The following is a 16159-nucleotide window of genomic DNA, read 5'->3' on the forward strand; positions in this document are numbered from 1 at the left end:
AAAGGCTTTTATGGTGTCTGACGGAGTTGAAATCAATCCAGTTAGTTGCATTTTCAGAAAATATTTAAGAAGGAGATTGTTTGGTTAATATTAATAAAAAATATTTGTGGAAAAAAGGTAGAGTTTGTCGCGTGAAGAATCCCTGAGATACATTGTCATTGGTCTGTAGCGCGTAATAAAACCCCATCTCCATGGGGACGCTGTGATGTGATAAGGGGCTCGTTACCCGCTGATAAAAACAGAACAAAAGGGAAGTACATCTGAGAGCGGGGTTGTTTCATTTGCGTCCACCATTCTTTCATCGTGGATGTAAACATACTACCTAAATACCCAACTCTCAGTCGACTGAAACATGTCTAAACTACAGTCGTTTCGTGTGTTTTTAAATGAGCGTTTAACGGCGGCAGCTGTGGAGATTTTCGGGGCAGTTGAAGAAACAGTAGCGGACTACCAGGAGGAGAATGATCGGCTACGGAGACTGCTGCGGATCACACCGGAAATACAACTATGTAGAATAGGTTCGTATGTAGATCTTCTGATAGCTACACTGAACAAAAAAATATAAACTCGACATGCAAGAATTTAAAAGATTTTTGTGAGTTACAGTTCATATAAGGAAATCAGTCAATTGAAATACAATCATTAGGCTCTAATTTATTTATGCATTTCACATTACTGTGAATAGAGATATGTATATGTTGGTCACAGATAACTTAAAGGGAAAGGGGGTGGATCAGAAACCCTGTCACTATCTGGTGTGACCACCATTTGCCTCATGCAGTGTGACAATTCCTTCACATAGAGTTGATCAGGCTGTTGATTGTGGTGTGTGGAAGGTTGTCCCACTCCTCTTCAGTAGCTGTGCGAAGTTGCTGGATATTGGCTGGAACTGTCCTACATGTCGATCCTGAGCGTCCCAAACATGTTCAATGGGTGACATGTCTGGTGGGTATGCAGGCCGTGGAAGAACTGGGACATTTTCAGCTTCCAGGAATTGTGTACATATCCACATATCCATGCAACATGGGGCTGTGCAATATCATGCTGAAACAGGAGGTGATGGCAGCTCATGAATGGCATGACAATGGGCCTCAGGATTTCGTCACGGTGTCTCTGTGCATTCAAATTGCCATCGATAAAATGCAATTCTGCTCGTTCTCTGTAGCTTATGCCTGCTCATACCATAACCCCACTGCCACCATTGTGCCCAACACATACATTTCATTATTTTCTAACAATTACATCTGAATATATTAACATTATAAACTCAGCAAAAAAATAATCGTCCTCTCACTGTCAACTGCGTTTATTTTCAGCAAACTTAACAAGTGTAAGTATTTGTATGAACATAACGAGATTCAACAACTGAAACATAAAGTTTACAAGTTCCACAGACATGTGACTAACAGAAATAGAATAATGTGTCCCTGAACGAAGGGGGGGGGTCAAAATCAAAAGTAGCAGTCAGTATCTGGTGTGGCCACCAGCTGCATTAAGTACTGCAGTCCATCTCCTCATGGACTGCACCAGATTTGCCAGTTCTTGCTGTGAGATGTTACCCCACTCTTCCATCAAGGCACCTGCAAGTTCCCGGACATTTCTGGGGGGAATGGCCCTAGCCCACACCCGCTGATCCAACACGTCCCAGACGTGCTCAATGGGATTGAGATCCGGGCTCTTCGCTGGCCATGGCAGAACACTGACATTCCTGTCTTGCAGGAAATCACTCACAGAACGAGCAGTATGGCTGGTGGCATTGTCATGCTGGAGGGTCATGTCAGGATGAGCCTGCAGGAAGGGTACCACATGATGGAGGAGGATGTCTTTCCTGTAACGCACAGCGTTGAGACTGCCTGCAATGACAACAAGCTTAGTCCGATGCTGCTGTGACACACCGCCCCAGACCATGACGGACCCTCCGCCTCCAAATCGATCCCACTCCAGAGTACAGGCCTCGGTGTAACGCTCATTCCTTCGACAATAAACGTGAATCCGACCATCACCCCTTGCGAGCCAAAACCGCGACTCGTATGTGAAGAGCACTTTTTGCCAGTCCTGTCTGGTCCAGCGAAGGTGGGTTTGTGCCCATAGTTTGACGTTGTTGGTGGTGATGTCTCGTGAGGACCTGCATTACAACAGGCCTACAAGCCTACAGTCCAGCCTCTCTCATTCTATTGCGGACAGTCTGAGCACTGATGGAGGGATTGTGCGTCCCTGGTGTAACTCAGGGAGTTGTTGTTGCCATCCTGTACCTGTCCCGCAGGTGTGATGTTCGGATGTACCAATCCTGTGCAGGTGTTGTTACACGTGGTCTGCCACTGCGAGGACGATCAGATGTCTGTCCTGTCTCCCTGTAGCACTGTCTTAGGCGTCTCACAGTATGGACATTGCAATTTATTGCACTGGCCACATCTGCAGTCCTCATGCTCCTATGAGCAGGGACCCTGGGCATCTTTCTTTTGGTGTTTTTCAGAGTCAATAGAAAGGCCTCTTTAGTGTCCTAAGTTTTCATCACTGTGACCTAAATTGCCTACCGTCTGTCAGCTGCTAGTGTCTTAATTACCGTTCCACAGGTCCATGTTCATTAATTGTTTATGGTTCATTGAACAAGCATGGAAAACAATGTTTCAACCCTTTATAATGAAGATCTGTGAAGATAATTCCTAAAAATATCTTTGAAAGACAGGGTCCTGAAAAAGGGACATTTCTTTTTTTGCTGAGTTTATTTTCATGAACTGATGCCATGAGACAGCTGGCCAGGGGGAAATGTGGTTGGTTTGTTTAAAGGTCCTGAACTGTCATTATGAAAATGTACTTTTTCTCTCATGGCTAACAACCAGGAAGTTTGAAAAGACAGGCTGTTGGCAGGGAGCTTATATTCATGAGCTCGCCTTGACTGACAGCTCTTTGAAACTTCTATGTCAAGTAACTTGGATGCAGTGTTGCAGTAAAATCATCAAGCTTTTTTGGTGAAACACAAAGCAACTCAAACAACATTTAATGACATCAATGATATCCTTAATTTTTATACATCTCCTGTTTTGTTGGAGTTCACAGCAGCACTGTCAGATAAGTTGACTTGACGACTACGTCTGAGTTTTGAAAGACACTTTCCCCCCTTTTGTTCCATACTGGCATTAGACCTACATAGCCAGTAACTAGTTAACACCAGACACAGATGAAAAGGTAACATATAAGTATATTTGCCATAGATGAATAGACTAAATGATATTTGCTGACACCCTACAGTCAAATTTTGGCACCAGAAGTATAGCTCTCTGCTTTGAAAATGTCATGCAAGCCTCGAAGCACCGGTGTCGTGCAACTTGGTCTCAGAACAATTTGTAGGATTTGGTATATAAATCCGTTCCCAACATTTAGTATGATATATTACATTAGGTTAAATTATGAATGTCATAGTCTTCGTACAATATAATTTGAATTAGAGAAGCTATAGTATCATACATCTTACCTGGTCGGTCAATAGCATACGAATTGGATGACCTAACTTATCATTAGTATTTGAGGAGCTATAGTATTAAATGTCTTTCTCTGGGACCAGGTTGCTTGTTGCATCATAACCACAGGAGAATTATGCAGAGAATTTACATTGGTGGTTAGGAGAAAATGTACCTACCATTTTGGCACAGGAAAAAATGTTTCTGACTTATATCAATGTCACATGCTGTTTTCAACAAGAGAAATTGGTTCTTGAGTTCAGTTCTGCTTTAAGAAGATGCATTTTAGAAATAGGTGGGATTTATGACTGTGGCTGTGCCAGCTAGTGACGACTGTCTAACGGCTGTATAAATATCCTCTCCTCTTCTCCTTTCCTGCAGATTCCCTGCAGCTCTCTCTCGCTGTCTCTGAAGAGAAGGTTCTCCCTGAGCAGCAGCACTGTGAGCAGGAGTGGAGCCCCAGTCTGGGGCAGGAGAACCCAGAACATCCACAGATTAAAGAGGAACAGGAGGAACTCAGGACCAGTCAGGAGGAAGAGCAGCTTCAAGGGCTGGAGGCTGATATCATAGAGTTCAAATTCACTCCTTCCTGTGTGAAAAGTGAATGTGATCAGGAGGACCCACTTCAATCCATGACTCTTCACCAAACCCAGACTGTGGAGAACAGAGAGAGTGACCCTAAACAAGTGGATCTCACACCTTTTGTTACTGTGACCCACCTTAAGGGTCTCCACATTCCCTGTGACCTTCCAGATAATCACAACGGTTCTTCCAGCCAATGCTCAGCCGTAAGCAGAAACCCAGTAGGACTTAACAGCAACCCGCCATTGGATCCCAGCTCATCATTGAATCCAAACCCATCAATAGATGAACACTGTTCCAAACCCAGAACCACGCTTAGAAAAACTCGCCACTGCCGTGACTGTGGTGAAATGTCTGCTCTGAAAGCTGACCTGCAGAGGCATTTGACTCTCTCCAAGAAGAGACTCGGCGAATGCCGCTTCTGCAGAAAACGATACAACTCCACCTGTAAACTGAAGGCCCATGTCCACTTCTGTCAAAGTGGAAAACTCTGCACCTGTTCTGTTTGTGGCAAGACCTTCAAACTCAAAGGAGATCTGTCCAAGCACATGAGGATTCAAACAGGGGAGAAACAATTTAAGTGTGGCGACTGTGGGAAAAGGTTCAATCATAAGGAACACTTAACAGTGCACATGGTGACTCACACAGGAGAGAAACCATTTAGCTGTGATGCTTGTGGGAAAAGCTTTAGTCAGAAAGGGTCCCTAAAGAAGCATACACTGACTCACACAGAAGAGAAACTATTAAGCTGTGTTGACTGTGGGAAAATGTTCAATCGTAAGGAACACTTAGCCATACACATGGTGACTCATACAGGAGAGAAACCATTTATCTGTGACGACTGTGGGAAAAGCTTCAGTCACAAGGGGTCCCTAAAGAAGCATACACTGACTCACACAGGAGAGAAACCATTTAGCTGTGACGACTGTGGGAAAAGCTTCAATCAGAAGGGGAACCTAAAGAACCATCAACTGACTCACACAGAAGAGAAACAATTTAGCTGTGATGCTTGTGGGAAAAGATTCAGTCAGAAAGGGTCCCTAAAGAAGCATACACTGACTCACACAGGAGAGAATCTTTTTAGCTGTGACGACTGTGGGAAAAGCTTCAATCATAAGGTGAACCTAAAGAACCATCAACTGACTCACACAGGAGAGAAACCATTTATCTGTGATGCTTGTGGGAAAAGCTTCAGTCAGAAAGGGTCCCTAAAGAAGCATACACTGACTCACACAGGAGAGAATCTTTTTAGCTGTGACGACTGTGGGAAAAGCTTCAATCAGAAGGTGAACCTAAAGAACCACCAACTGACTCACACAGGAGAGAAACCATTTAGCTGTGATGCTTGTGGGAAAAGCTTCAGTCAGAAAGGGTCCCTAAAGAAGCATACACTGACTCACACAGGAGAGAATCTTTTTAGCTGTGACGACTGTGGGAAAAGCTTCAATCAGAAGGTGAACCTAAAGAACCACCAACTGACTCACACAGGAGAGAAACCATTTAGCTGTGATGCTTGTGGGAAAAGCTTCAGTCAGAAAGGGTCCCTAAACAAGCATACACTGACTCACACAGGAGAGAAACCATTTAGCTGTGACGACTGTGGGAAAAGCTTCAATCAGAAGGTGAACCTAAAGAACCACCAACTGACTCACACAGGAGAGAAACCATTTAGCTGTGATGCTTGTGGGAAAAGCTTCAGTCAGAAAGGGTCCCTAAACAAGCATACACTGACTCACACAGGAGAGAAACCATTTAGCTGTGATGACTGTGGGAAAAGCTTCATTCAGAAGGGTCCCTAAAGAAGCATACACTAACTCACACAGGAGAGAACCATTTAGCTGTGCTGATTGTGGGAAAAGCTTCACTCAAAAGTTTAATTTACTGACGCAAAAAAAATCCATAAAAGCGGTGTTGAAGGAATTTAATTCCTCTGTTGTAATTCCCAATTAAAATGAAACACACTGTCAATTCATAAGAATTTGTAAGACCCTTATTTTATAGGAATGGGCAGAGCCCGGTCTTAAAAGTCAAGTATCAGCCTTTAATCAAGAGAGTACTGCTACAATACAGGTTACCTCAGGTTATAAACTGAAAATGACGTCCTTAGTTCCAGCCCCAATCCGTGCCATATCCGTTCCAGTACAAAGGCTGTCTCTCCAGCCTTCCCACATCCGCCTCCCTACCAATTTAATATAATTTATGACTCGAGGCCTTTTCGAGTAGATAAGCATTCAAGTAGCAGTCTGAAGATTTGTACCAAGGAACAGACAGTCATTGTTCTAACTTTTGCCCACGTTCACATGTAACAGGTTAAAGGAAATATTCATAGCCTGTTATACATTAAAAAGTATTAGTAAGTTCATAGTATGTGAGGATCTTAAAACATCTAAGGTTAAGAAGATGCATTCAGTATTAGTTGATAGAGATTGATAACATTCATATAATTGTGTTAAAGTTAAAATCTGTCAAAGGGTACGAATTGTGAGAGTAATGTGTAAACGTTATATTGATTACTTTATTTTGTGGTGCCTAAAAGTGTTCATCTGTCATCTACGAAATGCTCTTAATCTATGAGCCGGAGATCGATTGCTCTGGTCTCCACCCATATTCCTGGGGAAAATCGCGGTCTTTTCTCATTACACTAAACGTTGAATTGAGAATACAACACTGTATCACTCTCGTGATTATTTCTCCCCTGTTCTCAGGTACTTTATTGATGATAAAAATAGTAATTTAAATGTTATAACTCGCTAAGATGTCAAGAGTGTTTAAGGTGTGTCTTAGTAACGTCTTGAGGAAGTTAGAGTTAAGTTTGAAGAGAGTAATATTAGCCCTGCTCGGTTGAAGTGAAGAATAGCATCATACTGAGAGTAGCTGCCATTTTATGTCGATTGTGAATGAACATGTACGTTGTTAATAAGATATTTTGCTGTGTTAGTTGTATAATGGGTTTTCTGTTGTTTTGTAATGTGTTACTTTTGTGAAATGATTACACTAAACGTTGAATTGAGAATACAACACCGTATCACTCTCGTGATTATTTCTCCCCTGTTCTCAGGGGCGTAACACACACACATTATTTTCAGTACTGGGATCAAGAAAGAAAATTCATACATATACAGTAACATTTAGTATTCTGATTAGTACATATACAGTAACATAATAGTATTCGGATTAGTCAGTCCTGATTGAAATGTATACATAATTAGTCATCATTGATAAAAATTCCCTTAACAAGCGGCAAACAGGATGAAAACTGAAAGAAAAAATAAAATTAGGACAAAGATATATTTAGTCACAAGATCAGGATGTTGACAATATTCTGCGTACACTCTGGAATAAGTCAATTGTAAAGTAATTAAATCTGGAATAAGTCAATTGAGTCAATGAGAGAATAGTCAGATTGCACTTAACAAAATAGTGCCATCTGCACTGCTAATTTAGTCATCAATTAGAGATGTATTATAGGTAATGAATGTGTCAAGGACTTCTGCAATTCTACAGATTTTGTGGCCCAGCAGGAAGATTAGCATATCCCAAATCCAGAGGTTGTGAGTTCAAATCCCAAGTGGGTTCATATTGAAAAGTCTACTGAGTCATGTCAAATGTAATCATACTGTCATTCCTTTTTTTTTTACACCATTTTAGCTAAACAGTGTATCACTAACCTTAACAGAATACATGGTCCCAAATAAAATACAATTGTATTGGTCACATACACATAGTTAGCAGATGTTGTTGTGGGTGTTGTGAAATGCTTGTGTTTCTTGCTCCAACAGTGCAGTAATATCTAACTATTCACAATAATGGACACAAACCTAATAGTAAAATAATGGAATTTAGGAATATATAAATATTAAGATGAGCAATGTGGCATGGACTAAAATACAGTAGAATAGAGTACATTATATACATATGAGATGAGTAAAGCAAAAATATGAAAACATTATTAAAGTGACTAGTGTTCCATTGTTAAAGTGGCCAGTGAATTCAAGTCTATGTATATAGGGCAGCAGCCTCTAAGGTTCAAGGTTAGGTAACCGGGTGGAAGCCGCCCAAGAGAACATTCTCAAATATGTGGGTGTAAAACACTGTTAAAAGCACTGTTTGTGTGTGTCGGTGACTGTCCCTAGCATTGCCAAAAGACAAAGAGCTGAGACTGGATCAGTGATGGTTTTGGCAACAGTAACAAGGGGTGATGTGTAATACAACATCAGGTGATGTCCCCAGGAACTAGACAAAAATCTCCAGGGCACCATGACCCAACGTTCCAAGAATCCTTAGGGGACCATGACACAACATCCGAAGAAAGTCATAAAAACGTCCTCGGGACCAACCGGGAACTAGACAAACACCTCAAGGGGACCATGACAGAACATCCTGACTACTTTAGACGACCATTTTGTGATGTCCCGGGAGGTCCTAAAGACTCATTATTGTTTACAGAGAAGTTAACATAATAACCACTAGATAACATAATACCCACCGGATAACATAATAACCACTAGATAACATAATACCCACCGGATAACATGATAACCACCTGATAACATAATAACCACCGGATAACATGATACCCACCGGATAACATAATAACCACTAGATAACATAATAACCACTGGATAACTTAATAACCATCTGATAACATAATAACCCTCCGATACCATAATAACCACCTGATAACATAATAACCATCTGATAACATAATAACCATCTGATAACATAATAACCATCTGATACCATAATAACCATCTGATAACATAACCACCGGATAACATAATAACCATCTGATAACATAATAACCATCTGATAACATAATAACCATCTGATAACAATAACCATCTGATAACAATAACCATCTGATAACATAATAACCATCTGATAACATAATAACCACCGGATAACATAATAACCACCAGATAACATAATAACCACCTGATAACATAATAACCACAGGATAACATAATAACCATCTGATAACATAATAACCACCTGATAACATAATAACCATCTGATACCATAATAACCACCGGATACCATAATAACCATCTGATAACATAACCACCGGATAACATAATAACCATCTGATAACATAATAACCATCTAATAACAATGACCATCTGATAACATAATAACCATCTGATAACATAATAACCACCGGATAACATAATAACCACCAGATAACATAATAACCACCTGATAACATAATAACCACCTGATAACATAATAACCATCTGATAACATAATAACCACCGGATAACATAATAACCACCAGATAACATAATAACCACCTGATAACAATAACCATCTGATAACATAACCACCTGATAACATAATAACCACCTGATAACAATAACCATCTGATAACATAATAACCACCTGATAACATAACCACCTGATAACATAATAACCACCAGATAACATAATAACCACCTGATAACATAACCACCTGATAACATAATAACCACCTGATAACATAATAACCACCTGATAACATAATAACCACCTGATAACATAATAACCACCGGATAACATAATAACCACCAGATAACATAATAACCACCTGATAACATAATAACCACCTGATAACATAATAACCATCTGATAACATAATAACCACCGGATAACATAATAATCACCAGATAACATAATAACCACCTGATAACAATAACCATCTGATAACATAATAACCACCTGATAACAATAACCATCTGATAACATAATAACCACCTGATAACATAACCACCTGATAACATGATAACATAATAACCCAGATAACATAATAACCAGATAACTGATAAATAACCACCTGATAACATAACCACCTGATAACATAATAACCACCTGATAACATAACCACCTGATAACATAATAACCACCTGATAACATAATAACCACCTGATAACATAACCACCTGATAACATAATAACCACCAGATAACATAATAACCACCTGATAACATAATAACCACCTGATAACATAATAACCACCTGATAACATAACCACCTGATAACATAACCACCTGATAACATAATAACCACCTGATAACATAATAACCACCCGATAACATAATAACCACCAGATAACATAATAACCACCAGATAACATAATAACCACCAGATAACATAATAACCACCAGATAACATAATAAGATTGGTTAATAACAATCAAGTAAAGTGTTAACTGTGTGTGTGTATCAGTGAGTTTGTGTTGTGATTGGCAGTGGGTGGTGGTATGTGCATTAAATTGAGGGCAGTACTACATAAAGCATTGGTTTTGTTATGTTATTACATTATTCATAATGTTATTCACTGGTGAATGTAAACTTGTTACATTTATTGAAAAAAGTTATTACGTTTACTGGCAAGTTATTACATTAACCAGGTTTATCACATAAAAACGTTGAGTTATTACAAATAGAAAATGTATTACATTTACCAGTGTTATCTCATTTACCGTTGGTACATTAATTACTGAACTTAATTTATTAACCCACGTTTTATCATAATTATTGATAGAAAAGATGTGTCGGTGGTATTTTGCGACGGGGGAACACTGACTGGATCAAGAGTACCCCCCCCCCAATTCTCCCTAGTAAGTGGTTCCTTCCAAGGTGCACCATGGAGCAAAGACATGCTAGATAGTCTAGCACAGGGATTGACCCTCCTTTATAATATATATTTTAATTGTCGGGGTCTCAAGTTACTGTGGCGAGTTAGAATAGTACAAAACACAAGATGCAATTTTGTAGTTTGGTTGCGCATCAGCAGTTTTTCTGTTTTCTCTGTCACTGATAGTCACTCAATTAGCCCATGTCAGCCAACATTTTTTAGACTGGTAAATGAGTCTAGCGGCCAGCTATCTGTAGTAATCATAGTCTCTGTTAGTGAGCATTTCTCCTTTGCCAAGATAATCCATCCGTTTGACAGGTGTGGCATATCAAGAAGCTAATTAAACGGCATCATCATTACACAGGTGCACTTTGTGCTGAGTACAATAAAAGGCCACTCTAAAATGTGCATTTTTGTCACACAACACAATGCCACAGATGTCTCAAGTTTTGAGGGAGTGTGCTATTGGCATGCTGACTGCAGGAGTGTCCACCAGAGCTGTTGCCAAAGAATTGAATGTTCATTTCTCTACCATAAGCTGCCTCCAATGTCGGTTTAGAGAATTTGGCAGTACGTACAACCGGCCTCACAACCGCAGACCACGTGTAACCACGCCAGCCCAGGACCTCCACATCCGGCTTCTTCCCGTACGGGATCGTCTGCGGTGGGGGGGGATGCTGAGGAGTATTTCTGTCTGTAATAAAGCCCCTTTGTGTGGAAAAACTATTTGACTGGGCCTGGCTCCCCAGTGGGTGGGCCTGTCTGCCAAGTGGGTGGTCCTGGCTCCCCAGTGGGTGGGCCTTTCTGCCAAGTATGTGGTCCTAAGCCCTCCCAGGCCCACCCATGGCTGCACACAGGCCGAGTCATGTGAAATCCATAGATTCAAATCAAATCAAATCAAATTTTATTTGTCACATACACATGGTTAGCAGATGTTAATGCGAGTGTAGCGAAATGCTTGTGCTTCTAGTTCCGACAATGCAGTAATAACGAACAAGTAATCTAACTAACAATTAAAAAAAAAAACTACTGTCTTATACACAGTGTAAGGGGATAAAGAATATGTACATAAGGATATATGAATGAGTGATGGTACAGAGCAGCATAGGCAAGATACAGTAGATGATATCGAGTACAGTATATACATATGAGATGAGTATGTAAACCAAGTGGCGTAGTTAAAGTGGCTAGTGATACATGTATTACATAAGGATGCAGTCGATGATATAGAGTACAGTATCTACGTATGCATATGAGATGAATAATGTAGGGTAAGTAACATTATATAAGGTAGCATTGTTTAAAGTGGCTAGTGATATATTTACATCATTTCCCGTCAATTCCCATGATTAAAGTGGCTGGAGTAGAGTCAGTGTCATTGACAGTGTGTTGGCAGTAGCCACTCAATGTTAGTGGTGGCTGTTTAACAGTCTGATGGCCTTGAGATAGAAGCTGTTTTTCAGTCTCTCGGTCCCAGCTTTGATGCACCTGTACTGACCTCGCCTTCTGGATGACAGCGGGGTGAACAGGCAGTGGCTCGGGTGGTTGATGTCCTTGATGATCTTTATGGCCTTCCTGTAGCATCGGGTGGTGTAGGTGTCCTGGAGGGCAGGTAGTTTGCCCCCGGTGATGCGTTGTGCAGACCTCACTACCCTCTGGAGAGCCTTACGGTTGAGGGCGGTGCAGTTGCCATACCAGGCGGTGATACAGCCCGCCAGGATGCTCTCGATTGTGCATCTGTAGAAGTTTGTGAGTGCTTTTGGTGACAAGCCGAATTTCTTCAGCCTCCTGAGGTTGAAGAGGCGCTGCTGCGCCTTCCTCACGATGCTGTCTGTGTGAGTGGACCAATTCAGTTTGTCTGTGATGTGTATGCCGAGGAACTTAAAACTTGCTACCCTCTCCACTACTGTTCCATCGATGTGGATGGGGGTGTTCCCTCTGCTGTTTCCTGAAGTCCACAATCATCTCCTTAGTTTTGTTGACGTTGAGTGTGAGGTTATTTTCCTGACACCACACTCCGAGGGCCCTCACCTCCTCCCTGTAGGCCGTCTCGTCGTTATTGGTAATCAAGCCTACCACTGTTGTGTCGTCCGCAAACTTGATGATTGAGTTGGAGGCGTGCATGGCCACGCAGTCGTGGGTGAACAGGGAGTACAGGAGAGGGCTCAGAACGCACCCTTGTGGGGCCCCAGTGTTGAGGATCAGCGGGGAGGAGATGTTGTTGCCTACCCTCACCACCTGGGGGCGGCCCGTCAGGAAGTCCAGTACCCAGTTGCACAGGGCGGGGTCGAGACCCAGGGTCTCGAGCTTGATGACGAGCTTGGAGGGTACTATGGTGTTGAATGCCGAGCTGTAGTCGATGAACAGCATTCTCACATAGGTATTCCTCTTGTCCAGATGGGTTAGGGCAGTGTGCAGTGTAGTTGAGATTGCATCGTCTGTGGACCTATTTGGGCGGTAAGCAAATTGGAGTGGGTCAAGGGTGTCAGGTAGGGTGGAGGTGATATGGTCCTTGACTAGTCTCTCAAAGCACTTCATGATGACGGATGTGAGTGCTACTAAGTGCTACTACTAAGGTAGTCGTTTAGCTCAGTTACCTTAGCTTTCTTGGGAACAGGAACAATGGTGGCCCTCTTGAAGCATGTGGGAACAGCAGACTGGTATAGGGATTGATTGAATATGTCCGTAAACACACCGGCCAGCTGGTCTGCGCATGCTCTGAGGGCGCGGCTGGGGATGCCGTCTGGGCCTGCAGCCTTGCGAGGGTTAACACGTCTAAATGTCTTACTCACTTCGGCTGCAGTGAAGGAGAGACCGCATGTTTTCGTTGCAGGCCGTGTCAGTGGCACTGTATTGTCCTCAAAGCGAGCAAAAAAGTTATTTAGTCTGCCTGGGAGCAAGACATCCTGGTCCGTGACTGGGCTGGGTTTCTTCCTGTAGTCCGTGATTGACTGTAGACCCTGCCACATGCCTCTTGTGTCTGAGCCGTTGAATTGAGATTCTACTTTGTCTCTGTACTGGCGCTTAGCTTGTTTGATAGCCTTGCGGAGGGAATAGCTGCACTGTTTGTATTCAGTCATGTCACCAGACACCTTGCCCTGATTAAAAGCAGTGGTTCGCGCCTTCAGTTCCACACGAATGCTGCCATCAATCCAAGGTTTCTGGTTAGGGAATGTTTTAATCGTTGCTATGGGAACGACATCTTCAACGCACGTTCTAATGAACTCGCACACCGAATCAGCGTATTCGTCAATGTTGTTGTCTGACGCAATACGAAACATCTCCCAGTCCACGTGATGGAAGCAGTCTTGGAGTGTGGAGTCAGCTTGGTCAGACCAGCGTTGGACAGACCTCAGCGTGGGAGCTTCTTGTTTTAGTTTCTGTCTGTAGGCAGGGATCAACAAAATGGAGTCGTGGTCAGCTTTTCCGAAAGGGGGCGGGGCAGGGCCTTATATGCGTCGCGGAAGTTAGAGTAACAATGATCCAGGGTCTTTCCACCCCTGGTTGCGCAATCGATATGCTGATAAAATTTAGGGAGTCTTGTTTTCAGATTAGCCTTGTTAAAATCCCCAGCTACAATGAATGCAGCCTCCGGATAAATCGTTTCCAGTTTGCAGAGAGTTAAATAAAGTTTGTTCAGAGCCATCGATGTGTCTGCTTGGGGGGATATATACGGCTGTGATTATAATCGAAGAGAATTCTCTTGGTAGATAATGCGGTCTACATTTGATTGTGAGGAATTCTAAATCAGGTGAACAGAAGGATTTGAGTTCCTGTATGTTTCTTTCATCACACCATGTCACGTTGGTCATAAGGCATACGCCCCCGCCCCTCTTCTTACCAGAAAGATGTTCGTTTCTGTCGGCGCGATGCGTGGAGAAACCCGCTGGTTGCACCGCTTCGGATTGCGTCTCTCCAGTTAGCCATGTTTCCGTGAAGCAGAGAACGTTACAGTCTCTGATGTCCCTCTGGAATGCTACTCTTGCTCGGATTTCATCAACCTTGTTGTCAAGAGACTGGACATTGGCAAGAAGAATGCTAGGGAGTGGTGCACGATGTGCCCGTCTCCGGAGTCTGACCAGAAGACCGCTTCGTTTCCCTCTTTTTCTGAGTCGTTTTTTTGGGTCGCTGCATGTAATCCGCTCCGTTACACTGGTTGTAAGGCAGAACACAGGATCCGCATCGCGAAAAACATATTCTTGGTCGTACTGATGGTGAGTTGACGCTGATCTTATATTCAGTAGTTCTTCTCGGCTGTATGTAATGAAACCTAAGATGACCTGGGGTACTAGTGTAAGAAATAACACGTAAAAAAACAAAAAACTGCATAGTTTCCTAGGAACGCGAAGCGAGGCGGCCATCTCTGTCGGCGCTGGAAGTCAACAATGTGGGCCTAATGAATTTATTTCAATTGATTGAATTCCTTATATGAACTGTAACTCAGTAAAATTGTTGCTTTGTCAGCATGGCGGCTGGCAAGGTTGCTAGACTTTAGAAATTACTAAAATAGCTTTAATTATTGGGTTATTTAAGCAATAAGACCCAAGGGGATGTGTTATATGGCCAATATACCATGGCTAAGATTTGTTCTTAAGCACGAGTGCCTGGATACCACCCTTAGCCGTGGTATATTGGCCATATACCACAAACTCCCGATGTGACTTGTTGCTATTATAAACTGGTTACCAATGTAATAAGACCAGTTAATAGTAGTTTTTTGTCTTACCCATTGTATACGTTCTGATATACCATGGCTTTCAGCCAATCAGCATTCAGGACTCGATCCATGCGGTTTATAATGTCTGATATACCACAGCTTTCAGCCAATCACTATACAGGACCCAAACTACCCGGTTTATAAGACACTATATACAGTGCCTTGCGAAAGTATTCGGCCCCCTTGAACTTTGCGACCTTTTGCCACATTTCAGGCTTCAAACATAAAGATATAAAACTGTATTTTTTTGTGAAGAATCAACAACAAGTTGGACACAATCATGAAGTGGAACGAATTTATTGGATATTTCAAACTTTTTTAACAAATCAAAAACTGAAAAATTGGGCGTGCAAAATTATTCAGCCCCCTTAAGTTAATACTTTGTAGCGCCACCTTTTGCTGCGATTACAGCTATAAGTCGCTTGGGGTATGTCTCTATCAGTTTTGCACATCGAGAGAAATTTTTTCCCATTCCTCCTTGCAAAACAGCTCGAGCTCAGTGAGGTTGGATGGAGAGCATTTGTGAACAGCAGTTTTCAGTTCTTTCCACCGATTCTCGATTGGATTCAGGTCTGGACTTTGACTTGGCCATTCTAACACCTGGATATGTTTATTTTTGAACCATTCCATTGTAGATTTTGCTTTATGTTTTGGATCATTGTCTTGTTGGAAGACAAATCTCCGTCCCAGTCTCAGGTCTTTTGCAGACTCCATCAGGTTTTCTTTCAGAATGGTCCTGTATTTGGCTCCATCCATCTTCCCATCAATTTTAACCATCTTCCCTGTCCCTG

General features: G+C 42.0%; 1 protein-coding gene across 1 annotated transcript; it reads left to right on the top strand.

Annotated features, from left to right (window-relative positions):
* Positions 1–203: 203 nt before the first annotated feature.
* Positions 204–6376, top strand: LOC121845975 (oocyte zinc finger protein XlCOF6-like). Its single transcript, XM_042318585.1, has 2 exons — positions 204–518; positions 3840–6376. Exons 1-2 carry the CDS (start codon positions 353–355, stop codon positions 5837–5839), a joined length of 2166 nt encoding a protein of 721 aa, XP_042174519.1. The 5' UTR covers positions 204–352; the 3' UTR covers positions 5840–6376.
* Positions 6377–16159: the final 9783 nt, after the last annotated feature.

This window comes from Oncorhynchus tshawytscha, unplaced genomic scaffold, assembly GCF_018296145.1.
Source record: "Oncorhynchus tshawytscha isolate Ot180627B unplaced genomic scaffold, Otsh_v2.0 Un_contig_588_pilon_pilon, whole genome shotgun sequence".
Taxonomy (NCBI): domain Eukaryota; kingdom Metazoa; phylum Chordata; class Actinopteri; order Salmoniformes; family Salmonidae; genus Oncorhynchus; species Oncorhynchus tshawytscha.